The following is a 27495-nucleotide window of genomic DNA, read 5'->3' as shown; positions in this document are numbered from 1 at the left end:
TCACAGCACCGTTCCAGGACCTTCCAGGCACCGCACCGTTCCAGGACCTTCCAGTCACAGCACCGTTCCAGGACCTTCCAGTCACCGCACCGTTCCAGGACCTTCAAGTCACAGCACCGTTCCAGGACCTTCAAGTCACAGCACCGTTCCAGGACCTTCCAGGCACCGCACCGTTCCAGGACCTTCAAGTCACAGCACCGTTCCAGGACCTTCCAGGCACCGCACCGTTCCAGGACCTTCCAGGCACCGCACCGTTCCAGGACCTTCAAGTCACAGCACCGTTCCAGGACCTTCCAGGCACCGCACCGTTCCAGGACCTTCCAGGCACCGCACCGTTCCAGGACCTTCCAGGCACCGCACCGTTCCAGGACCTTCCAGGCACCGCACCATTCCAGGACCTTCCAGGCACCGCACCGTTCCAGGACCTTCCGGGCACAGCACCGTTCCAGGACCTTCCGGGCACCGCACCGTTCCAGGACCTTCCAGGCACCGCACCGTTCCAGGACCTTCCAGTCACAGCATGGTTCCAGGACCTTCCAGTCACAGCACCTTTCCAGGACCTTCCAGTCACCGCACCGTTCCAGGACCTTCCAGTCACCGCACCGTTCCAGGACCTTCCAGTCACCGCACCGTTCCAGGACCTTCCAGCCACCGCACCGTTCCAGGACCTTCCAGTCACCGCACCGTTCCAGGACCTTCCAGTCACAGCACAACCTTTCCAGGACCTTCCAGCCACCGCACCTTTCCAGGACCTTCCAGGCACCGCACCTTTCCAGGACGTTCCAGTCAAAGCACCGTTCCAGGACCTTCCAGTCACAGTACCGTTCCAGGACCTTCCAGTCACCGCACCTTTCCAGGACCTTCCAGTCACCGCACCGTTCCAGGACCTTCCAGGCACCGCACCTTTCCAGGACCATCCAGGCACCGCACCTTTCCAGGACCTTCCAGTCACCGCACCTTTCCAGGACCTTCCAGGCACCGCACCTTTCCAGGACCTTCCAGTCAAAGCACCGTTCCAGGACCTTCCAGTCACCGCACCTTTCCAGGACCTTCCAGGCACAGCACCGTTCCAGGACCTTCCAGTCACAGCACCGTTCCAGGACCTTCCAGGCACCGCACCGTTCCAGGACCTTCCAGGCACCGCACCGTTCCAGGACCTTCCAGTCACAGCACCGTTCCAGGACCTTCCAGGCACCGCACCGTTCCAGGACCTTCCAGGCACAGCACCGTTCCAGGACCTTCCAGTCACAGCACCGTTCCAGGACCTTCCAGGCACCGCACCGTTCCAGGACCTTCCAGGCACCGCACCGTTCCAGGACCTTCCAGTCACAGCACCGTTCCAGGACCTTCCAGGCACCACACCGTTCCAGGACCTTCCAGTCACAGCACCGTTCCAGGACCTTCCAGGCACAGCACCGTTCCAGGACCTTCCAGTCACAGCACCGTTCCAGGACCTTCCAGGCACCGCACCGTTCCAGGACCTTCCAGGCACCGCACCGTTCCAGGACCTTCCAGTCACAGCACCGTTCCAGGACCTTCCAGGCACCGCACCGTTCCAGGACCTTCCAGTCACAGCACCGTTCCAGGACCTTCCAGTCACAGCACCGTTCCAGGACCTTCCAGGCACCGCACCGTTCCAGGACCTTCCAGGCACCGCACCAGGACCTTCCAGTAACAGCACCGTTCCAGGACCTTCCAGGCACCGCACCGTTCAAGGACCTTCCAGGCACCGCACCGTTCCAGGACCTTCCAGGCACCGCACCGTTCCAGGACCTTCCAGGCCCCGCACCGTTCCAGGACCTTCCAGTCACAGCACCGTTCCAGGACCTTCCAGGCACCGCACCGTTCCAGGACCTTCCAGTCACAGCACCGTTCCAGGACCTTCCAGGCACCGCACCGTTCCAGGACCTTCCAGGCACCGCACCGTTCCAGGACCTTCCAGGCACCGCACCGTTCCAGGACCTTCCAGGCACAGCACCGTTCCAGGACCTTCCAGGCACCGCACCGTTCCAGGACCTTCCAGGCACCGCACCGTTCCAGGACCTTCCAGGCACCGCACCGTTCCAGGACCTTCCAGGCATCGCACCGTTCCAGGACCTTTCAGTCACAGCACCGTTCCAGGACCTTCCAGGCACCGCACCGTTCCAGGACCTTCCAGGCACCGCACCGTTCCAGGACCTTCCAGTCACAGCACCGTTCCAGGACCTTCCAGGCACCGCACCGTTCCAGGACCTTCCAGGCACCGCACCGTTCCAGGACCTTCCAGTCACAGCACCGTTCCAGGACCTTCCAGTCACAGCACCGTTCCAAGACCTTCCAGGCACCGCACCGTTCCAGGACCTTCCAGTCACAGCACCGTTCCAGGACCTTCCAGTCACAGCACCGTTCCAGGACCTTCCAGGCACCGCACCGTTCCAGGACCTTCCAGGCACCGCACCGTTCCAGGACCTTCCAGGCACAGCACCGTTCCAGGACCTTCCAGGCACTGCACCGTTCCAGGACCTTCCAGGCACTGCACCGTTCCAGGACCTTCCAGGCACTGCACCGTTCCAGGACCTTCCAGGCACTGCACCGTTCCAGGACCTTCCAGGCACTGCACCGTTCCAGGACCTTCCAGGCACTGCACCGTTCCAGGACCTTCCAGGCACTGCACCGTTCCAGGACCTTCCAGGCACTGCACCGTTCCAGGACCTTCCAGGCACAGCACCGTTCCAGGACCTTCCAGGCACCGCACCGTTCCAGGACCTTCCAGGCACTGCACCGTTCCAGGACCTTCCAGGCACTGCACCGTTCCAGGACCTTCCAGGCATTATATTTTTCCTGAGTTTGAATCATTTTTGACTTCAGATCTTGAAGTGAAAGCAGCGTGAAAATGTTACCGCCTGGTTTTTCTCCAGAGTGATTGCAGCTCTTCAACCATCAGCAGAATGGATCTGATGTTGATTAGAGGAGCTTTCATGGATGCTAGGCTAATTAGCGCTCATTATCATTTGGCTAATTCCTTATTTTTGACCATCAGTAATGGAGATCCTGCTGCTCTGATGTTTTATATGAAGCTTTGATGGACCATCAGGATGAATTCACCTTTATTCCTTTCCTGCTGAAGATGAAGAAGCCGTTTTTAAATCTGCTCTCTGATCGTTTATAGTTCATGTTTCTGTAACTGCGGAACATTCTAGAAACATAGATCTATGCTGGTTAGACCTCCCAGGGTTTGTCTGGCTGACTGCAAATCAAACCCTGAGGAGCGGAGCGGCGTTCACCTGCTGACCGTTGCAGATTGTTCCAGCATGCTGGATGATGTTCCTCCGTCCTTCTTGGCGTTTGAACTCGATCACGTTCTGTTGCTTCGTTTTATCTTTATTAAAACCAACGGAAGCAGAGGAGGAAAAACGGAACATTTGAAAAACGACTTTCATAGAGATTTTAGACCAAGAAAACCAAAAGTATTCTCCCTGTAGAAATCAACGAAACGGAAAATTATGGTTGTCTGGGCAACCACTATGTTTTACGTCATTGTTGCAACGTTCAGCCAATCATAAAGCGTAACGTCTCTGGCATGCAGAGCCTGAGCAGATCTGGTAGCTGCAGCGCCACTGAGTGAATTTATTAATCACATAAAAACAAAGAAAAGCATCAAGCTAGATTATTCCATCTGAAGCAGACTACTTCCTGTCGCTTTGGTCCAAATTGTAGAGTTGGAGTCACTTTCAGAGGCAATAAACTTCCTGTGACCTCATTCTGATGGCAACACATTCAAATGTTCCTGTTTCTGCTTTCACATTTAATAGAAGGATTACGGTAAAAACCTCCTGGATCATGGAGGCAGATGGTAAAAGATTGGAGCATAAATCAGATTTTAACTGCATCAAAGAAAGATTGAAGCAGAAGCTCATTGAATATTTTAACCATTTTATTCTCCTGACCTGGAATCATCATTGAAGGATCCTTTCCTGCAGATTGTTTGGATCTAAAGGCCGAAACGTCGTCTGTCCCTCCGCCTGCATCTGAAGAACCATCTCATCTTTACCCCCCCCGGCATATTTCATCCTCTGGTCTGGATTATCTGCAACATTTTCATCCGACGCCTCTACTGTAGGTAACTTCTAATCCTCTGAAAGGTTTCCGGTTCATTTCTTAACAGTTTTTACTGCAGAAAATGTTTAAATATGTTTTTCCAAGATGAGGCCAATGGATCATTGAACTGAGATTAACTCTTCGACTGCATTTAAAACGTCGTCTGTTGGGTCAAACTTTCCTGCATGTCATCCGATAAGAAACCGTTGCTCTTTTTTCATCAGTTTCCATCCGACCTGTTTAACTCAGAAAACAGGCAGGATCAACGATCTGGTGCCAGCGGAGGAATCTGGACGCCATCGGAGGATCTCTAAGGTAACGGGAAGGAGGGAAATTAGATCAGACAGGTGAACCAAATGAACCAATAAGAAGGAAAAACATCATTTCCAGCATGAAAAGTTGAATCTGCTGAAGGATAAATCAGGATGTGACCTGCAGGTTTCATCATCGGCACATCAAGGACCATCGTTCTGCTCTGCAGTTACAGGGAGGGGATAAAAAATAACGATAAAAAATAACGATAAAAAATAACGATAAAAAATAAAAAATAATGATAAAAAATAAAAAATAATGATAAAAAATAAAAAATAACGATAAAAAATAAAAAATAATGATAAAAAATAAAAAATAATGATAAAAAATGAAAAATAATGATAAAAAATAAAAAATAACGAAAAAAAATAAAAATTAACGATAAAAAATAAAAAATGATAAAAAATAATGATTAAAAAAATGATAAAAAATAAAAAATAATGATAAAAATAAAAAATAATGATAAAAAAAACAAGCTTAAAGTCCTTAAAGGTGAATAAATGAGTAGCGAGAAGCAGCTTTAGAGGCGAAGATGGATAGAAGTCTAGAAATTGAACAATAATTAATTAGATGTTAGAGTCGTTATCATAGTTTGCTTATTAAAGCTGATTAGAGTTAACCCTTTCCCTCCCAGCCTAATAAGATCTAGAATCCTGCAGTTATTAACATGACGGATAAACTCCTTCAGCCCTTCAAGGTGACGTCATTTTAGAAAAAAAGAATTAATATAAACATTATATGATCAAATAATTATTTACAGACAGTAAAATGAAACAAGGCATAAAAGTAGGTATAGAAACTTCTGGTAGAAGCTGAATCCTCCTTTATTTAATGAAATCACTGAATGTTTCAGAGATTCACTGAAAACTGATTAGATTTTATAATTATTAGTCTGATTTACTCCTCAGTCAGATTTAGAGCTGAAATGTTTGATTTTGTAAAGTTAAAAGAGGAAGAAGGCGAACAGGAAGCTGTAGGGAGCAGAAGGTGCTGGAATGAGGAGGGCGGGAGCGGAGGAAGCATCCTGAGGGCTTTCCCAGGATATGTGAGAGATGTTAATGAGGAAGAGGAGCGTAAAGCGGAGCGTTTGCGCCTCAGAGTCTCAGCGCTGCTCGGGTCCTGATCAGAGGAAACTTGTCACATCGCTGCCACTTCTACAGCCGTCACACTGCCATCCAGCAGGGCCGCCGTCGGCGAGCACGCTCCGCGCCGCAGCCGCCTTCTGATTGCTTCGCCGTTTGAAAATCTCTGCCTTCCCCGATCCTCCTAATTGTAGGTGACATGCAGATTAGCGCCGTCATCAGATGGATGATGGAGGGAGGGTTGAAGGATGGGGAGGGACGCCGCCTCTGTCAGCCAATCACCTTTGACCTCAGAGGAGGAGGAGGAGCCTAAGGGTCTGCAGAGACCAGATCCTGCAAGTTTATTTCTAGAGCAAAATTCAAAGTGTTTTACAAGAATTAAACAATTAAATATTAGAGAAATAAAAACAACTACAGATGAAATCCTGATAGAAGCAGCTAGAAAAGCAGATAAAAAATTCTAGATGAGAAACTGAAACAGTTTAACTCCATCAGTCAAAGAACTCAGATCCAGATCTGTAGAGCATAGATGCTGCTTCTCCAGGTTTGGTTCTAGTTCTGGGTGGACAGAAGAGGATGGAACTAGAAGACCTGAGTGAAACAGATCTGTTATGGACTGAGGTGCTGATCTATTCTGTGATTTCTAGACTAACAGAAGGACTTTAAAGTCTGAGCTACAGGAAACCAGAGGAAGAACTTCAGAACCAGGCTGATGTGATCTACTTTCTATAGTTCTAGTGAGGACGCAGGCAGCAGCAAAATCCTAACAGGAAGATCTTTAGCTGTAGTTTCTATAAAGTCTATATCTGCGTATCCATGTTTGATGTTATAGATGTTGGAGCTTGGCCTGTTTTCCAGTGTAGTCCTGTTTCTCTGACTGTGACTAACTGGATGTGCTCTCTTCATCCTCTGACATGGGAGCTGGCTCGGAGCTCGTCTGCCTGGCTGTGTGTTTCCTGGACGGGGCCGCCTGTGGAGCTGGTTGACAGTTGCCTTTTGTATCTATGCTTCTTTTTCTATGTCTGCTTCTGTCTCCTTGAACCCCAGTGGGCCTCAGCAGATGGCCGCTCACACTGAGCCTGGTTCTGCTGGAGGTTTCTTCCTGTTCAAAGGGAGTTTTTCCTCTCCACTGTCGCTACAAGCATGCTTAGTGTGAGGGATTGCTGAAGAGTCAATGAGTCGATGCAATCAGCTGGTTTTCCTTAGATAGAAAACTTTGAATCAATCTGACTGGATGATCTGGTTGATCTGGAAAGTGACCTGAGATGACATGATGTGAATTGGAGCTATAGAAATAAACTGAATAGAATTGAATGACTCCGTATTAAAGTACAGAAATAGTTACGCTGGAAACAACACTGGTTTAATTTTCTGGATTTAAGGCTCCATTTTAATGACGCCCCCCCCCCGCTTTGGTTTCAGGTTTTCATCTTTCAGCTCCAATAATCAGCATTTTCATTTAACTGAAACCGAAACATCAAAAAGGTCCATTAGATAATTAAATATCCGTTTCCTTTGATCTCTGGGCTCCCAAGGAGTTCATGGAGAACTAATTTAAAAAGATCTACTTTCACAGATCTGTTATTTCACACATTTTTGTTTTTCTAATATTTAGATGCAAACTAAAATCTATTTATTTCACCTTCAGCAGAAATGCTAATTAGCAATGTAGCCACGCCCCCAAAATATAGGAGCCCAATAAGGAACCAGCCCAACCCCCTAAGATAGAAAATATAGATTTATATAGAGGTTTATGATGTAGAAATAGATTTAGCATATAGAATTTAGCTATAGATTTAACATAGAGATTTTTGTTATAGATTTAACATAGAGATTTTTGTTATAGATTTAACCTAGAATTTTATTTGTAGATTTAGCATATAGATTTTACTTATAACTAGTATTTGGAGTTTTACTCATAAATGTTAGAAAAAAGCAGAAACTATGAAGACAAATAGCTAAATAACAGATATGTGACTGAAATGATGTTGTTCTAGTTTTTTTTGTTCTACATTTTTTGTTTTTCACTGATGCCAGTGAAGCAAAGCTTCATCCTGATTAAGGTTTCCTGCTGCTTCGCCATTAACTGAAGTGTTTCCTGTTTGCTGAGAGGCGTTTCTTCCCGCGTCGCTCGGCTCCTGCTTCAAACCAGCCAAGAACCAAACAGCTTCAACTTCTCTGAAATTAAAGCTGCAGCCGTGATGCAGATCAATCTGGACAGAATTTAAAACTTAGATTAGAACTAAAAACTGGAGGAAGTTAGAGACGTTTCTGAATCCGTTCCTTCAGATATTTTGATCTTTTAGCCTCTTCCTTCCCGCCGTCTGCAGGGTCAATCTGATCCCAGATCAGAGCCAATGGTTGGAAACATTCACCTGCTTTCCCTGAGATGGAAACAAACGCAGCGATTTTCATGTGATGAAAACCTGCAATAATTCCTCTTCTTTCTGTCACAGACCTCCTTTATCCTCAGACTGCCTCCTTCATCCTCAGACTGCCTCCTTCATCCTCAGACTGCCTCCTTTATCCTCAGACTGCCTCCTTTATCCTCAGACTGCCTCCTTTATCCTCAGACTGCCTCCTTTATCCTCAGACTGCCTCCTTTATCCTCAGACTGCCTCCTTTATCCTCAGACTGCCTCCTTCATCCTCAGACTGCCTCCTTTATCCTCAGACTGCCTCCTTTATCCTCAGACTGCCTCCTTTATCCTCAGACTGCCTCCTTCATCCTCAGACTGCCTCCTTCATCCTCAGACTGCCTCCTTTATCCTCAGACTGCCTCCTTTATCCTCAGACTGCCTCCTTTATCCTCAGACTGCCTCCTTCATCCTCAGACTGCCTCCTTCATCCTCAGACTGCCTCCTTTATCCTCAGACTGCCTCCTTTATCCTCAGACTGCCTCCTTTATCCTCAGACTGCCTCCTTTATCCTCAGACTGCCTCCTTCATCCTCAGACTGCCTCCTTCATCCTCAGACTGCCTCCTTTATCCTCAGACTGCCTCCTTCATCCTCAGACTGCCTCCTTTATCCTCAGACTGCCTCCTTTATCCTCAGACTGCCTCCTTTATCCTCAGACTGCCTCCTTTATCCTCAGACTGCCTCCTTTATCCTCAGACTGCCTCCTTTATCCTCAGACTGCCTCCTTTATCCTCAGACTGCCTCCTTCATCCTCAGACTGCCTCCTTCATCCTCAGACTGCCTCCTTTATCCTCAGACTGCCTCCTTTATCCTCAGAATGCCTCCTTTATCCTCAGACTGCCTCCTTTATCCTCAGACTGCCTCCTTCATCCTCAGACTGCCTCCTTCATCCTCAGACTGCCTCCTTTATCCTCAGACTGCCTCCTTCATCCTCAGACTGCCTCCTTTATCCTCAGACTGCCTCCTTTATCCTCAGACTGCCTCCTTTATCCTCAGACTGCCTCCTTTATCCTCAGACTGCCTCCTTCATCCTCAGACTGCCTCCTTCATCCTCAGACTGCCTCCTTTATCCTCAGACTGCCTCCTTTATCCTCAGACTGCCTCCTTTATCCTCAGACTGCCTCCTTTATCCTCAGACTGCCTCCTTCATCCTCAGACTGCCTCCTTCATCCTCAGACTGCCTCCTTTATCCTCAGACTGCCTCCTTCATCCTCAGACTGCCTCCTTTATCCTCAGACTGCCTCCTTTATCCTCAGACTGCCTCCTTCATCCTCAGACTGCCTCCTTCATCCTCAGACTGCCTCCTTTATCCTCAGACTGCCTCCTTTATCCTCAGACTGCCTCCTTTATCCTCAGACTGCCTCCTTCATCCTCAGACTGCCTCCTTCATCCTCAGACTGCCTCCTTTATCCTCAGACTGCCTCCTTTATCCTCAGACTGCCTCCTTCATCCTCAGACTGCCTCCTTCATCCTCAGACTGCCTCCTTTATCCTCAGACTGCCTCCTTTATCCTCAGACTGCCTCCTTTATCCTCAGACTGCCTCCTTCATCCTCAGACTGCCTCCTTCATCCTCAGACTGCCTCCTTCATCCTCAGACTGCCTCCTTCATCCTCAGACTGCCTCCTTTATCCTCAGACTGCCTCCTTTATCCCACTCCTCCTCCTCCTCTCCTGCACCTCTTCATGCTCCTTGTAATGAGAACCATCCTCTTCTAATCATCACCAACTCAACTTTTGTTCTCCAGCTTCTTATTGAGCTCAGATAAATTGGAAACCTTGGAGCATTGTGACATTTTCCAGCACTGAAGGTGGTGCGTCATGTAAATAAGCGCAGACAGAAAAATGTCATTGGAAGCGGTGGAGACGCTCCTCATTATGTTTCCTCCTGGCAGCAGAGCCTTTGTTTAGTCCCGGCTTTGTTGTGATAATTGGCTTCGATGGCGCCTCGGTCCACGACTCAGACGCCTGATTAGGTTCCATCCCTTCCTGTCAAACTTCCAGAGGCCGCACTTTAATTCCTCTGTCAGCCTGTTAAAAGTTCAGAGGTCACCAGCGCCGCCCCTGCAGTACCTCTGTGAGCCTCTAGAAGGCAGCGACCCTGTGACAGAGGATGACATCACATTGGGATGTATGTCTTCATGAAACAAACGTTTCCATTTATTCCATTAGACCAGAACCAAAAAATAAAATGCACTTTCCTGAAAGATAAAACAATAAAAACTGAACTATTAATTGCAATAAAAACAACAAAAAAATTGAAAATTAAACAATTTAAGTCCTTAAAATGCTGAGCAGCTGTTTGCATGTTTTTATTTTCTGATTGGATCCTCTGAGGCTGGAAGACCTCCATGCCATCCCCCTAATCAATAGCTTTGGTCTAAAAGCTGGACATTTATTTTAGGAACTAAAATAAAATCTATATTTTGAGTCTCCAAAGTGTAAAGATCTGGTTTAAAATATATTTAAACATATTTTTTAAAGAGTTGTTGAGGCTGCAGTAACTGCAAATGTTTTTCTCATTTTAGCAGAAACTTTTAATTCATAAAACTTAAACTTCTGCCAAAAAAGAGCAGGAGATCTCGCCTGGTCAGTCAGGCCAACTATTCCCTCTAACGACCCCCCTTTCAGAGGCATAGACAGGTATGGGGCATTGCAGGCTAACAATGAAGCCAAACGACCCCCATTCCAAAGGGGGGGACCCGTTCATCCGTTTCTATCTGCATGTTTTCTAAACTAAAACCAGGCTTTGTTGGGCTGCTGGATAAAACCTGGAACTAAACGCTATTTCTGACATTTTGGAATGAAAAATCTTCCTGGATGGAAGAGAAACGTCTTCAGACTTGGAAACAAAGTCCAGAGGATTGATTTAACTTTTTTGGAATGACTCTGACCTGGATGACTGAGAATCTTCACCAGAACCTCATCAACTGAAAACATAATTTTATGCTGTTTGGTGTTTAATGGCATCACTACGCTGCAGCTTGAGTATAAAACTATTTAGTCAGATCACTTAGGAAACTACTGGCAGTTTAGATTGAAATAAAATGTTTTTGTTGCTTTAAATGTAAATTATTGGGGTCCAATAATAAAAATGATGCGTTTTAGTTCAAATCAGACTTGAACATCAAAAACTTTGTTTTGTTTTTTGGGGATCAGGAGCCTGAAAGAAGTGATCCATGTCTGCCTTTTGCTAAGAGTCAGGTAGAACGTTTTTGGGGGCTTGTCCGGGATCTAACCGTAACAATAGGATGGTTGTCCCAAAGCAGTTCCTGCGCTGCTGTGGACAGACAGCCGATGATGGTAAACCAGGTTAGCATGAATACAGTCTTTTATCTTGAATTTCCATGAATATTTTCCTTAAAAAATTATGTAGCCATGGAAGTATTTGCTTCATTCTCAAAGCTAAACATCTGTTTAACATATTGAGGGTCTTTCTCAGCTTCATTTCTCTGTTCTCGAGTGAACGAGGAGAATTTCTGTTTGCTTGGCAGAGCAGCAGCATGTTGCCCATCCGGCTACATCCGGCCGGCCGCTTATCGCTCCGTCTGAGGGAATCCCAGACGTATCAGAACCAGCACTGCTCAGATGAACCCGTCCAAAGTTACCGTATACTCTGAGAGGTTTTGTTCAGAAGCAACTGTGCAAATGGAAAAAGACGTTTATTTGTTTTCATTAAAGTCAACAGCTGGAAAAATGTGGACATAATTAAACAGTCATACAAAAACTGATTTCATCTGTAAACTTCATTCAGTGGATTTATTGTTCTATAAAACTGAAAAAAAAAATCCCATCAAACAGGAAGAAATGTAGTGCGACGGTTTAAGGGGTGTATTTTCTAAACTCCAACAGATTAGTGGAAAAACAAAGGAAGGAAGAAGAGAAATGAGTCAAAAATGGGAAATCAGATTCAGGTTCATTAAAGCAAAAAGTTTGGCTGATTCACGATTATTAAAACATTCAAACCGCAGATTAAGGGAAATACTACGGAAGCGTCTGTTAGTTCGCTGATAAAAGCAGGACTCTCACATAAAGCCCACTTTGTTCACACAGCTGAGCACAATTTGCATAAAGTTGTTTTTAACGTTAGAAGCACTTAAGGTAATGAGATGAGCAGATATTTAAATTCATCCGAACAATTTAGCTGAAGGCCGGCGGACCAACATGGCCTCCTGAGAGGAACGGCGGAGTGGCGAGGACGCAGGAGATCATCAACAGTGGGAGCCGCGGCTGAAGCCCGGAACGCTTTTCACGTCTGAGCATCGTGCAAAGGTCAGGAAAAATAGTGCATTTTGATTAAAGGAATGTTTTCCTGGAATCCACATGGAATCATCCGGGAAAAAAATTCATGTTGGAAAAGCATCTCTAATGTCGTTCATCTGAAAGGAAAAAGAAGCGACTCCTGCAGCAGTAGAGAGGAAAAGGCACTTTATGGTCTGAGGACATGTGGAACGAACATTAGAGGAATGACATCAGAGCCGACGCTGCGCCGGAGGGAATCCTGCTGCTCCATGAGGGCGGCCATTACTGCAGCTCCTTAACGCCGTTCAGTCGCAGCCGCCGGCGCTCACAGGTCGGTGGTGATTACAGGCGTGACTCCGTGGATCAGCAGAGCGGGACCCAAGTCCTGAGTGAGCAGATCCAGCTGGTGAAGGTAGGCGGCGTAGCGGCGGGTGTCCGCGGGGGGGCGGGGCAGGTACAGGAAACGCACCGCGGGAGGCGGGATGGCCTGATCCAGGATCAGCCTATTGACGGCCGTCAGGTAGTCGTCGGAGACTCGCGTGGCGTTGCTGGGGAAGCTGTTGACGTAATCGTCTTCGCTCTCCTCCTCGGCGGCGCCGGAGTCGGCGGCCTGCGACCTCTGGTTCTTGCTGAAGCCGCCTTGCCTCTGCCAGTGCAGCGCCACCACCTGGTCCCAGGGAACGGGGTACACCTGAGCTTTGATCCTCAGGTCTTTGAGGAGCTGGCCCAGCTTGGCCTCCGAGCCTCTGACGCTCCGCCCCTCCTCCACGCACAGGAAGAGCCGCAGCGTGGCTTTCCGCCACGCCTTCACCATGTTCAGGATGCACGCCATCTGCAGCAGGAAGAGGGAGCAGGTGTCCACGTAGCTGCAGCTGTCCGGTCGCAGCAGGTTTACCGGCCACACGTCGACAAACACCTTCGCTGCCGAGGACGGCGGCGAGAGGACCTGCGCTCGGTCGAAGTCATTGAAATATCGGGCCAGAACCACGTTCTTCAGCATCTTCATGGCATCTGAAATGATGGAGACGAACTCCTGGGGGCCTAAAACCTTCCCGTTCCCAAATTCACCCGCATCGCCGGACCCCCGCAGGGCGGCGAAGTGGTACGGAGGCGGCTGATCCAGGACCTGGGAGGAAACCACGGGATCCGACGACTCGGTGGGAAACAAGGACGATTCAATCAGCTTATCCTTGGGGAGGCCGTCGTCATAGAAACCCAGGACCAAGGTGTTGGGCCGCATCCCGCCTACAGGAACAGCAGACTAACTCAGTCAGCAGCTCTGACATCATCACTTTAACGTCAGCAGGCGGTACTGACCCAGTCCGGAGATGAAGAGGAGATGTTGGACGCCGTGGCGGACAGAATCGGCCAGCGTCAGGTTAACAAACGCCTTGATGTTCAGGTGGTCGACCAGCGACAGCCAGGAGTCGTACTGAGCCTGGAGGGGGTCCGACGGCAGAGAGCCTGAAGGGAGGAGAGCAGACGGGTCAGAAGGGATGGAAAGATGGATGGATGATGGAAATGTTTATACTCTAATAATCCCAGAGAGAAATTCATTAATCTAACCCCTCCCCTTGGGGAGCAGAGGGCTGCCATTTTGTCTGCCAGTCTGTGGGGGATCGAACTCACAACCTCAGGATTCAAAGACCTATGCCCTAACCACTGGGCCGCCACACCCCCGCTAAAATAAAACCTGTGAAAAAAATCTATAACTAACTTTGAAATAAAAAAATAAAGCAGATTCCATCTGGAGGTGAATTGATAGATTTAGATAAATACATTAAAAAGGAATCCTGGAATAAAGAAATTAAACCTTGAATAAATTTATGAATAAATCTTAAAGTAAATCAAAGTCAAAATTAGCTACAAGATCTTTAAAAATATATACTTTTATGAGTTAATGCATTTTTTGTCATAACGGCTTTCCATACAGCAGCTCATCAGGAAGGAGCTGAATGTTCCAGATAATGGCGGCCGGGTTTGTTATGAGGAAGAAATGAAATCAGGCCTGGAGGACGGAGGAGGATCCCTCCATCATTTCTACCTGGAATTAGTTCAACTGAACAGCAGCTGCTAACAGGAGAACCAGGAAAAGCAAACCCTGCAATCAGAGCGGCGAGCGGCGGCTTCAGGTACAATTTTAATCAAAACACAGACGCCATTTAGACGCCATCCAGACGCCATCGCTGCTCTCTTCCTCTGGGGAGTTTTTCAAACCAGGAGAGAAACAGGAAAAAATAAAATCCTCTTCCTGTTCCTGCCTGAATGAAAACCTGCAGGTTCCATCAGAACCAGAGAACCTTCAGGGAATGAAGGACATGATCTGAACTGAGCTGCGTCCTTCTGCTCCACCATGGAGACATGGTCAGACAGCAGGACAGGAGAGTCTGAGAGACCAGTATCCAGACTGGGAGCACTGGAACCAGAACCACCTTACTTACTCAGGTCTCCTAGCTGGACGTGTCCCAGCACGTACAGGCCGCTCTTCTTGATGTCGTTGATGAAGGTGATGAGGCCCACGCTGCTGCGGGGGTTGGACACCATCAGGAGGACCTGAGGTCTCCAGAACTTGATGTGGTCTTTCCTCACGTCCAGCATCAGAAGGTATTTACGCACCTGCAGGCGGGAGGGAGACAGCGAGCGAGAAGATGAGGCCTCATGGTTCAGCAGGAGATGAAGAAGCCTCCGTCATCATCATCATCATCATCATCATCATCATCCTCACATGCACATCCCTTCTCTGAGCCCTGAGCACCCAGACGTCTACCCGCTACAACCAGGACCACCCAGAAACAACCCTGATGGTCATGATGGGACGTTAGCGTCAGAAATAACCAGTTTGGTCTGTTTGCAGCTTCATGTTTAACGTTTAAATGTTAATTAGCTGAAACTTATTGAAGCAAATCCTGAAAAACATCCAAATGAATCCAAATCATCGATAATTATTCCATCATCAAAGCAGCTTCAGGTCATTTATCAGGATTAAAGGCAAACTTCAACTTTCTGAATAATAAGAAAAGCCTGAGTTGCGCCATAGCAACCGCTGGGTTTCCTGCATGCTGCATTCATCTCATCTGGTACCAGTGATACCAGTGATACCAGTGTGTTACTGGACTTCTGACTTATGAATATCAGAGCAGACTATATTACCAAATCCTGTTGGTAATATATATTGATATTTTTGGCTGCCTAATATAATATCTGTGGATGTTTTAGTTCCTGGCAGAGCATGTGAGCAGAGAGAGGAGAGGAGCAGAAGGTCATAGCAGTTCACTCCGATGCGCTCGCTATAAAATAAATGAATAATTAAACAGGAAAGGCGGAGCAACATTATAGAGCGAGGTGTGGCGTTCACGGCTGCGATAATTTAACAGCCAGTTAAATAAGGCGGTCCACGTGTATCGGTCACATCATTCAATCAAACGCCGCGTGTCTCAGGGTCCTGGCTTCATTACAGGAAGGAAAACTGTCAGAAAATGCCTTCTGCTGAAAATCTGAGTGAGCGTGGAGCGATTTCGCCGCAGCGGCGGGAAAATGAAGGTGAGCACGGAGCGGATTTAGAGCGTAGCATCCTGGAGCAACTTTGAGCGGCGGAGCGAATGAGCGAACATCCTCCTTAGCGGGAATCAATTCACAAACTCTGGTTCCTAGTATTGATTTTTTTTAAAGCAAAACATTTTTACCTAAAACTGAGGACAAATGGGCTCCCAGGCTGGTAGGTGGCGCTGTGGAGCCGTTTAGCTGTGCGGCGCAGCTCTTTATCTGTAGTTGAGGCGGTCACAGTGGAAGATGGTGACTGACTCATACCCCAAACTACATGGAAACCAAAATGGCTGTCTGTGGCAGCCAGGGTTAACGTTAGCCCGTCTGCAGCAGCCAGGGTTAACGTTAGCCCATCTGCGGCAGCCATGGCTAAGGTTAGCCCGTCTGCAGCAGCCATGGCTAACCTTAGCCCGTCTGCAGCAGCCAGTGCTAACGTTAGCCCGTCTGCAGCAGCCATGGCTAACGTTAGCCCGTTTGCAGCAGCCATGGCTAACGTTAACCCGTTTGCAGCAGCCATGGCTAACGTTAGCCCGTCTGCAGCAGCCAGGGCTAACGTTAACCCGTGTGCAGCAGCCCTCTCTCTGCATAGCCGTGTGCGAAGGACCGCTGGCTCTGATGGAGATAATTTTGTCAAAATATTCATTTGATTTGTGTTTATCTGACTGTGTTCATCATTATTCCTCCACTAAATGAAAAAAGCTATGATTCTCTATATTCCATAAATAACAGGAGGTGAAATGCGGCTCCAGACGAGCTTTGAATGTGGTGATGTCATCAGTACGCTGCTGCTCCAGTTGACCCAGATTTATTCTGCTCCCGTTCTCCCCGAGTCCAGACGCCAAGTCTGTTCGTGACTAGAACAGACTTGGCGAGGACGCGAGTCCGTACTAGCGTTCTATAGAATTGGGAACAACAATTTGCTCTCCAACTACACACCTGTAACGGTCACCCTACTCTGCGAAGATTCTGATTTCAACCGTTGCGTATATTAGCTGCGACACATGAATCAAGATTCTATGACCAAAAACATTTGATTGACAGATGAGCGTTGATATATGATTGGCTGAATTTAGGTGTTCAGGCTGACGTAGAACTAACTGGCCTGCAGAAGATAACGGAAAGAAAAAAATGATTAAAAGGGTTCAGAGATTCATCCTGAAAATTGTAGAAATGATTTAAATTCAGTTTAATAATGTTTATCCAGATAATGATTAAAAAGTAAAGATATAAACAACAGAATAACTGTTATAATCTTCTTAACAGTAAGAGACAGAAAGTCAGGAAGTGATGTTTGACGGCTTCCACTCTGCGAAGCATCCGTCTCCCTTTATCTCTCCATTTCACCGTCTTCTCATCCATCAGACCATCATGGTTTCTCTGCAGCTTCCATCCATCCATCACTCCGTTCTCCAATCATCTCCTGCTTATATCCTGCTCCCACCTTCTCTCCCTCAGATACAATCAGAGCTCCTCGGCTGCTTTTTCTCTGTTTCTCCCAGTTATCAGCCGCCCACCATTGATCCTAATGTTCTCCCCTCAGCGTCCCACAGCGGCTGGGTTGGCTTCAGGGTCCGACTGTAAGCGTGCCGGTGGCCCCGGGGCCCCGGCGGCGTCCTTTCCTTCAGGTTTTAGTTCTATTAAAGCAGCTTCTGCTGGAGGACCCACTACTGATGATGATGATGATGATGATGAGGGGAGGGGGCGGCCTTTAAGATGCTACATTTAAAGTTCATAGAAATTATGAATTAGCTCATAAACGTCCTGATATGGAGGCATATTTACGCTGTTTGCTAAATGAACACAATCGTTTATCTAAACGAGCCTCGGATCGTTAATAACGGCGATTAGTTTCTGTCTGCGGATCCAGATCAGCTCTGATCAGCAAACTGGATTCTTGGTTCTGAGGGTTCGGTCCAGTAGAACCAGGATGGACACAATGGTTTATACTTTATAAAGCAGGGAAATAATAATAAAACACGTTTATATAAGAACGACTAAGTTAATGAGTTTCACCCAGTTGGCTCCAGTTTAACTTCCTGGTTTAAATCCATCAGAAAATCACTTTGCTTTCTGTTGATTATCGATCAATAGACAAAAATAATCTACAGATTAAAATATTCATTAGTTTGCTGGTAAAGATTCTCAGCCATAATCAGCTAATAGTCATTCCCCCCCCAAAAAAATAGACTAGCTTAGCAACCAACGCTAATCCAGACCTTCTGAATTAAGAAGGGAAGAAAATCCTCAAACTTGGAAACCAAGTTCAGATGATTGTTTTTCAGTTCAGGGATGGTCTAGTAATGGTCGGTTAAGGTCAGGGATGATCTAGAAATGGTAGGTTAAGGAGGTTAAGGTCAGAGATGATCTAGTAATGGTCGGTTAAGGTCAGGGATGATCTAGAAATGGTAGGTTAAGGTCAGGGATGATCTAGAAATGGTAGGTTAAGGTCAGGGATGATCTAGTAATGGTTGGTTAAGGTCAGAGATGATCTAGTAATGGTCGGTTAAGGTCAGAGATGATCTAGTAATGGTAGGTTAAGGTCAGGGATGATCTAGAAATGGTCGGTTAAGGTCAGGGATGGTCTAGTAATGGTTGGTTAAGGTCAGAGATGATCTAGAAATGGTAGGTTAAGGTCAGGGATGATCTAGTAATGGTTGGTTAAGGTCAGAGATGATCTAGAAATGGTAGGTTAAGGTCAGGGATGATCTAGTAATGGTTGGTTAAGGTCAGAGATGATCTAGTAATGGTCGGTTAAGGTCAGGGATGGTCTAGTAATGGTTGGTTAAGGTCAGAGATGATCTAGTAATGGTCGGTTAAGGTCAGGGATGGTCTAGTAATGGTTGGTTAAGGTCAGAGATGATCTAGAAATGGTAGGTTAAGGTCAGGGATGATCTAGTAATGGTTGGTTAAGGTCAGAGATGATCTAGTAATGGTCGGTTAAGGTCAGGGATGGTCTAGTAATGGTTGGTTAAGGTCAGAGATGATCTAGAAATGGTAGGTTAAGGTCAGGGATGATCTAGTAATGGTTGGTTAAGGTCAGAGATGATCTAGTAATGGTCGGTTAAGGTCAGGGATGGTCTAGTAATGGTTGGTTAAGGTCAGAGATGATCTAGTAATGGTCGGTTAAGGTCAGGGATGATCTAGTAATGGTTGGTTAAGGTCAGAGATGATCTAGTAATGGTCGGTTAAGGTCAGGGATGATCTAGTAATGGTCGGTTAAGGTCAGGGATGGTCTAGTAATGGTTGGTTAAGGTCAGAGATGATCTAGTAATGGTTGGTTAAGGTCAGAGATGATCTAGTAATGGTAGGTTAAGGTCAGGGATGATCTAGAAATGGTAGGTTAAGGTCAGGGATGATCTAGTAATGGTTGGTTAAGGTCAGAGATGATCTAGTAATGGTCGGTTAAGGTCAGGGATGGTCTAGTAATGGTTGGTTAAGGTCAGAGATGATCTAGAAATGGTAGGTTAAGGTCAGGGATGATCTAGTAATGGTTGGTTAAGGTCAGAGATGATCTAGTAATGGTCGGTTAAGGTCAGGGATGGTCTAGTAATGGTTGGTTAAGGTCAGAGATGATCTAGTAATGGTCGGTTAAGGTCAGGGATGATCTAGTAATGGTTGGTTAAGGTCAGAGATGATCTAGTAATGGTCAGTTAAGGTCAGGGATGATCTAGTAATGGTAGGTTAAGGTCAAGGATGGTCTAGTAATGGTTGGTTAAGGTCAGAGATGATCTAGTAATGGTCGGTTAAGGTCAGGGATGATCTAGTAATGGTCGGTTAAGGTCAGGGATGGTCTAGAAATGGTCGGTTAAGGTCAGGAATGATCTAGTAATGGTCGGTTAAGGTCAGGGATGGTCTAGTAATGGTTTGTTAAGGTCAGAGATGATCTAGTAATGGTCGGTTAAGGTCAGGGATGATCTAGTAATGGTTGGTTAAGGTCAGAGATGATCTAGTAACGGTCGGTTAAGGTCAGGGATGGTCTAGTAATGGTTGGTTAAGGTCAGAGATGATCTAGAAATGGTTGGTTAAGGTCAGGGATGGTCTAGTAATGGTTGGTTAAGGTCAGAGATGATCTAGTAATGGTCGGTTAAGGTCAGGGATGATCTAGTAATGGTCAGTTAAGGTCAGGGATGGTCTAGAAATGGTTGGTTTAGGGTCAGGGCTGATCTAGTAATGGTTGGTTTAACTGAGTGTGCAACTGAGTGTGCAGCTGTTCAGAGGATCTCCATCTGAAGTTAAGTTATTTTCTCTGTGATATCTCTGTATCTAAGTAACTCTAACTGACTACTTTAAAACATAGCACCTTCTGCTGCACTTTTCTACTGAGCACTTGTCAGTTTCACACGGTTTTATTTCTGATAGCAAGAAGTAGCTAGCCTAGGCTAGCGCTAGCTTAGCATTGCTATGGCTTCTCTCTCTCCCTCCCTTGACTCTTTTCCAACTCTTCCTTCTTCCTCTCCTCTCTCCTGCTCTCTGTGTCAGATGTTCAGTTATTCCTCTGCCTCCTTTAGTGATAATGGGATGTGTAATAAGTGTAGTATTTTTGTAGCTTTGGAGGCGAGGGTGTCAGAGTTAGAATCCAGGCTTCAGGCTGTTGAAGTAGGCCCCCCACGTAGCTGTCCTCCAAAAGTGCCTGAGCAGCCAGGCGATTGGGTAACTGTACGCAGAAAGCGTAGTCGTGGATCTCTGCCCACTGGTCACCACCAACCCGTTCACGTTTCTAACCGGTTTTCCCCACTCAGTGACACACCCACTGAGAAGCCCACTCTGGTGATTGGCAGCTCCATAGTCAGAAACGTGGCATTAGAGACACCAGGGACCATAGTCAAATGTTTGCCGGGGGCCAGAACGGGCGACATCAAATCCTACCTGAAACTACTGGCTAAGGATAAGGTTAAATACAGTAAGATTGTTATTCACGCTGGTGGTAATGACACCCGGTTACGCCGATCGGAGGTCACTAAAATTAGTGTTGCTTCGGTGTGTAAGTTTGCCAAAAAAATGTCGGACTCCGTAATTTTCTCTGGTCCCCTCCCTGATCTGACCAGTGATGACATGTTTAGCCGCATGTCGTCATTCAATCGCTGGTTGTCTAGGTGGTGCCCTGAAAACAACGTGGGCTACATTAATAATTGGCAATCCTTTTGGGGAAAGCCTGGTCTGATTCGGAGAGACGGCATCCATCCCACTTTGGATGGTGCAGCTCTTCTTTCTAGGAATCTGGCCACATTTATTAGTCCTCCAAAACCCTGACCACCCAGGGTGCAGACCAGGAAGCAGAGTTGTAGTTTAACACACATCACTGCAGCTTCTCTACTGTTACCCACTCTTTACTCCATCCAGACAGTGTCTTGCCCACGACCAAAATCTAATAAATTAGCAAAGATTCCCAAAGGAGTAAATCAGGATAATCTAATTAAAATCAAAATAACTCCAATTGGGGAAAAAGTTAAAACAATTAAATGCGGTCTGTTTAACATAAGATCGCTTTCCTCTAAAAGTCTACTAGTTAATGACTTGATTTGTGATAATCACATTGACTTGTTTTGCCTTACAGAAACCTGGCTGCAGCAAGAGGATTATGTGAGCATAAATGAGGCAACTCCTTCAAGCTATTTAAATTTTCACATCCCCAGAAGTTCTGGGCGAGGAGGAGGAGTAGCAACAATCTTCGAGTCTGACTTACTGATTACTCCCAAAACAATTAATTCCTACAACTCTTTTGAACATTTAACCCTTAATTTCCCTGATCCAAATTTCAAGGCAAGAAAACCTCTTCTTTTTGTAACTTTGTATCGTCCACCAGGTCCTTACTCTGAATTTTTAGATGAGTTTTCAGAGTTCCTTTCTGATTTGGTATTAAATACTGACAGGGTCATCATAGTGGGAGATTTTAACATCCATGCTGACATTGAAGGCGATAGCTTAAGAGCAGCCTTTAATGCTATCTTAGACACTATTGGCTTTTTTCAAAATGTGAATAGTCCCACGCATTCTCATCTTCATACTTTGGATCTTGTGCTGACATACGGCATAGAATGTGAAGAAATAACAGGATTTCCTCACAACCCTGTCCTCTCTGACCACTTTCTAATAACCTTCAGGATTACTTTAACAGAGTTCTCCTCCCCCAAAAGAAGGTTCAATTTTAGTAGATCTTTATCAGATAGTGCAGTTATAAATTTTAAAGAATCTGCTTCACTTTCTCTCTGCTCTGTGTCACTGAGCAGTGCTGCAGAGTGCAAAAGCTTAGCTTATTCCCCTTCACAGGTTGATGATTTTGTTGAGGGGGTTGCTAGTTCTCTGCGTATTGCCTTAGACAACGCAGCTCCTTTGAAAATGAAAACCGTTAAAAATAGAAAGCTTGCTCCTTGGTTTAATGCAGAGCTGCGTACTTTGAAGCAAAATGCTATGAAAATGGAGAGAAAATATCGCTCCACAGGCCTGCGAGAGTCCTTCCTAGTCTGGAAAAATGGTTTACTGCTGTATAAGAGGACCCTTTGTAAAGCAAGAGCAGCATACTTCTCCTCATTAATAGAGGAGAATAAGAATAATCCTAGATTTCTTTTTAATACAGTTGCCAAACTCACCCAGAGCCATAGCTCTGTTGAACCGTCCATTCCACCTGCTCTTAGCAGCAATGATTTTATGGGATTCTTTATAAATAAGATTGATCTTATTAAAAATAAGATCATAAGCACTCCTCTATCCGTGATTGTACCTGAGGTAGTCATGGAATCTGAACCGGGTTTAGACTGCTTTGATCCAGTTGAACTCTCTGAATTAGCAAAACTATTGTCTTCATCTAAGCCTTCAACTTGTATGTTAGATCCAGTTCCAACCAGGTTATTTAAGGAGGTATTCCCTTTGATCTCCTCCTCCATTTTAGATGTGATTAATCTATCTCTGTTACAGGGATATGTACCTAAAGCTTTTAAGATTGCTGTAATTAAACCTCTGCTTAAGATACCGTCTCTTGACCCAGATGACTTGGTCAATTATAGACCTATATCCAATCTTCCTTTCTTATCCAAAATTCTTGAGAAAGTAGTTGCCAAACAAGTTTGCGATCACTTCCACCATAATGAACTTTTTGAAGAGTTTCAGTCTGGCTTTAGAGCTCATCATAGCACTGAAACAGCTCTGGTGAAAGTCACTAATGATATTCTCATGGCCTCAGATAATGGACTTGTATCTGTGCTCGTCCTGTTGGATCTTAGTGCTGCATTTGATACAGTTGACCATAATATTCTTTTAGAAAGACTTGAATATTTTGTTGGAATTAAAGGAACAGCACTAGACTGGTTTAAATCTTATCTATCTGATCGAATTCAGTTTGTTCATGTTAATGATAGATCTTCAACACGCTCAAAGGTTACCTGTGGAGTACCACAGGGATCAGTGCTAGGACCAATTCTCTTTACTTTATACATGCTCCCAATTGGTAGAATTATTAGACAGCATGGGATTAATTTCCACTGTTATGCTGATGATACCCAGCTATATCTGTCTATAATCCAGATGAAGCTAACCCATTACATAGATTACAGGCATGTCTGAAGACATAAAAACCTGGATGACTCTTAACTTTCTGCTTCTGAATGCAGACAAAACAGAAGTTATAGTCTTTGGACCAGAGTCTCTGAAAAAGAAACTGATTAGTCAGTCACTTCATTTGGATGGGATTAAACTGATTTCAGATAATAAAGTAAAAAATCTTGGTGTTATTTTTGATCAGGACCTGTCATTTAAATCCCATATCAAAGAGGTTTCTAGAATTTCCTTCTTTCATCTGAGGACCATTGCAAAAATTAGAAATATCCTGTCCAGGGGTGATGCTGAGAAACTAGTCCATGCATTTGTTACTTCAAGGCTGGACTATTGTAATTCTTTACTATCAGGAAGTCCACAAACTGTAGTTAAAAGCCTTCAGCTGATCCAAAATGCTGCAGCCAGAGTTCTGATGAAAATGAAAAAGAGAGATCATATCTCTCCTATCCTGGCTTCTCTTCATTGGCTTCCTGTTAAATCCAGAATAGAATTTAAAATCCTCCTTCTCACATATAAAGCCTTAAATGGCCAAGCTCCATCTGATATCAGAGATCTGATTGTTCCTTATGTTCCTAACAGAGCACTTCGCTCTCAATCTGCAGGTTTACTAGTGGTTCCTAGAATTTCTAAAAGTAGAATGGGAGGCAGATCTTTTAGTTATCAGGCTCCTCTCCTGTGGAACCAACTACCAGTTTTAGTCCGTGAGGCAGACACCCTGTCTACTTTTAAGGCTAGGCTTAAAACTTTCCTTTTTGATAAAGCTTCTAGTTAGAGTGGCTCAGGTTATCCTGATCTATCTCTATAGTTCTGCTGCTATAGCATTAGACTTTTGGAGGACATAGGGACCCCCATTTCATAATTCTGCTTCATTCTCTCTCTGTTCTCCTATTCTGCAGAATCTGTTAGTTCAATCTCTAACCTTCTGCTCTCTCTGCTTTTCCTCAGAGTAGCTTTGCCTCGTCTGTTCCTGTTTGGCTGTGACGTCATCCTGGAAAAAAACATCAGCTGTGCTGCTTCTATCAACACCCTTGTTAATAGATGTTGGAGATCGGCCTGTTTTCCAGTGTGGTCCTGTTTCTCTGACTGTGACTGAGTGGATGTGCTCTCTTCGTCCTCTGGCATGGGAGCTGCCTTGGAGCTCGTCTGCCTGGCTGTGTGTTTCCTGGACGGGGCCGCCTTTTACAGCTGCTTTTTGTATCTCTGCTTCTGTCTCCTTGAACCCCAGTCGGCCTCGGCAGATGGCCGCTCACACTGAGCCTGGTTCTGCTGGAGGTTTCTTCCTGTTAAAAGGGAGTTTTTCCTCTCCACTGTCGCTACAAGCATGCTTAGTGTGGGGGATTGTATTTGAGTCAATGAGTCAATGCAATCAACTGGTTTTCCTTAGATAGAAAACTTTGTATCAATTTGACTGTATGATCTGGTTGAACTGTAAAGTGCCTTGAGATGACATGTGTTGTGAATTTGGCGCTATATAAATAAACTGAATTGAATTGAAATTGGTTAAGGTCAGGGATGGTCTAGTAATGGTAGGTTAAGGTCAGGGATGGTCTAGAAATGGTTGGTTAAGGTCAGAGATGATCTAGTAATGGTCGGTTAAGGTCAGGGATGATCTAGTAATGGTCGGTTAAGGTCAGGGATGGTCTAGAAATGGTTGGTTAAGGTCAGGGATGGTCTAGAAATGGTCGGTTAAGGTCAGGGATGGTCTAGTAATGGTAGGTTAAGGTCAGAGATGATCTAGTAATGGTCGGTTAAGGTCAGAGATGATCTAGTAATGGTCGGTTAAGGTCAGGGATGGTCTAGAAATGGTTGGTTAAGGTCAGGGATGGTCTAGTAATGGTAGGTTAAGGTCAGGGATGGTCTAGAAATGGTCGGTTAAGGTCAGGGATGATCTAGTAATGGTCGGTTAAGGTCAGGGATGGTCTAGAAATGGTTGGTTAAGGTCAGGGATGGTCTAGTAATGGTAGGTTAAGGTCAGGGATGGTCTAGAAATGGTAGGTTAAGGTCAGGGATGGTCTAGTAATGGTAGGTTAAGGTCAGAGATGATCTAATAATGGTCGGTTAAGGTCAGAGATGATCTAGTAATGGTCGGTTAAGGTCAGGGATGGTCTAGAAATGGTTGGTTAAGGTCAGGGATGGTCTAGAAATGGTCGGTTAAGGTCAGGGATGGTCTAGAAATGGTTGGTTAAGGTCAGGGATGGTCTAGAAATGGTCGGTTAAGGTCAGGGATGGTCTAGTAATGGTAGGTTAAGGTCAGAGATGATCTAGTAATGGTCGGTTAAGGTCAGAGATGATCTAGTAATGGTCGGTTAAGGTCAGGGATGGTCTAGAAATGGTTGGTTAAGGTCAGGGATGGTCTAGTAATGGTTGGTTAAGGTCAGGGATGGTCTAGTAATGGTAGGTTAAGGTCAGGGATGGTCTAGAAATGGTCGGTTAAGGTCAGGGATGATCTAGAAATGGTTGGTTAAGGTCAGGGATGGTCTAGAAATGGTTGGTTAAGGTCAGGGATGGTCTAGTAATGGTAGGTTAAGGTCAGGGATGGTCTAGAAATGGTCGGTTAAGGTCAGGGATGATCTAGTAATGGTCGGTTAAGGTCAGGGATGGTCTAGAAATGGTTGGTTAAGGTCAGGGATGGTCTAGTAATGGTAGGTTAAGGTCAGGGATGGTCTAGAAATGGTAGGTTAAGGTCAGAGATGATCTAGAAATGGTCGGTTAAGGTCAGGGATGATCTAGTAATGGTCGGTTAAGGTCAGGGATGGTCTAGAAATGGTTGGTTAAGGTCAGGGATGGTCTAGTAATGGTAGGTTAAGGTCAGGGATGGTCTAGAAATGGTAGGTTAAGGTCAGAGATGATCTAGTAATGGTCGGTTAAGGTCAGGGATGATCTAGTAATGGTCGGTTAAGGTCAGGAATGGTCTAGTAATGGTTGGTTAAGGTTAGGGGTGATCTAGTAATGGTTGGTTAAGGTCAGGGATGGTCTAGTAATGGTAGGTTAAGGTCAGGGATGGTCTAGAAATGGTCAGTTAAGGTCAGGAATGGTCTAGTAATGGTTGGTTAAGGTCAGGGCTGGTCTAGTAATGGTTGGTTAAGGTCAGTCTTAAGGCATAGAAATAGTTAAACAGAGGAAGGTTTTAACACATGGTCCTCACTACATATAGAGACGAGAGTGAGTGTGTGTGTGAGTAGAGCAGACTAAGAAAACAGTTTGAGGGAAAAGGCAAAATAAATTAAGAAGCTGTAATAATGTTCTGTCTCCTGACAAGCTGCTGGTAAACCCAGCCAACTCCCCCCTCCCTGCCCATAACCCCCGCCTCCAGCATTGGCAACGGCTCCCCTCGGCTCCGGGCCCTTCTGACAACATTGGCCCCTCTTCTCTAAAACAGCGACAGAGGACAGGGCGAGCTGAATGATGGAGAGTGTGTGTTTGCTCCATAAATGTAGAGAGCTTCATCGAGGGAACAGAGGCAGACGCGTGTGTGTTGGTGTGTTTTTACGTCTGCTAAGCCTGATATAAACTTGATAGATGTCGGCTGTAGGAACGACAAGCTTTAATGTGTACGGCAGAGAAAAAAAAGCAGAGGGAACGTGTGTGTGTTCTGCTAAATGTAAAACGATTTGTTGAGGCAGGAGAGAGCCGTGGCAGTGAGACTGTGTGTGTGTGGCGTCTATAAAGCTGATAGAACGATTGCTTGGCAGACGTACAGCTCCGTGTAAAGCGAAGGGGATGAGATTTTAGTTGCTATAGAAATGACAAGCAGGAGCGAGAGCGTGTTTCTGGGTGTGTGCGTGTCAGACCTGGTGGAAAATGAGAGCCTGGCTGATGTATCCCCAGCTGGACGTGGGGCTGAGGTAGTGAATCAGCAGGAGGAGGAGCAGCATGAAGGCGATGCTAGCCGAGGCGTAGATGGCGTTGATGAGGAACATCATGATGGCGCAGCCGATGATGCCCAGCACGCACGTGTACCAGGTGAAGTAACGGAAGGTGGGCCTGAGAGGAAAACCAGCGTCAGAGAGAAAAAGGAGCAGATTTTATTAGAAATCCCCAGAGGGTATTTGGTCCAAATCAGTTCAGCTCTAAATCATTTCAAAATTAATTATGTGATTAAAATAATTTGGGTGAAATCAGCAAAAGGTGTTTTTTTGTCTCATCTGGTTACCAGTAGTGAGGTCCTCTTACTATAGGGTCTGATTTAGGGCTTTAGAGCTTTTTACAGCACTAATGGCTCTTTTTTTTTTTTTTTTATACAGTGGGCTGAGAGGAAAGGGGGAATGAGGGGGGGA

The 27495-nt window shown here is 45.8% G+C and overlaps 1 protein-coding gene across 1 annotated transcript in view; it reads right to left on the bottom strand.

The window, feature by feature from the left end:
• Positions 1–11864: 11864 nt before the first annotated feature.
• LOC119775033 (solute carrier family 12 member 9-like) overlaps positions 11865–27495 on the bottom strand; it is a gene marked incomplete at its 5' end in the record, with an annotated part of 69760 nt that continues 54129 nt past the window's right edge. The window contains 4 exons of the mRNA XM_038272886.1: positions 11865–13372; positions 13445–13591; positions 14569–14743; positions 27010–27202. Of these exons, the coding sequence (XP_038128814.1) occupies positions 12453–13372; positions 13445–13591; positions 14569–14743; positions 27010–27202 (1435 nt within the window). The remainder of the gene's footprint in view (positions 13373–13444; positions 13592–14568; positions 14744–27009; positions 27203–27495) is intronic.

The sequence above is a fragment of the Cyprinodon tularosa genome, unplaced genomic scaffold (genome assembly GCF_016077235.1).
Source record: "Cyprinodon tularosa strain WSP-4 unplaced genomic scaffold, ASM1607723v1 ctg845, whole genome shotgun sequence".
Taxonomy (NCBI): domain Eukaryota; kingdom Metazoa; phylum Chordata; class Actinopteri; order Cyprinodontiformes; family Cyprinodontidae; genus Cyprinodon; species Cyprinodon tularosa.
Note: the sequence above shows the minus strand (reverse complement) of the source record. Positions and strands in the feature narration are given on the sequence as shown.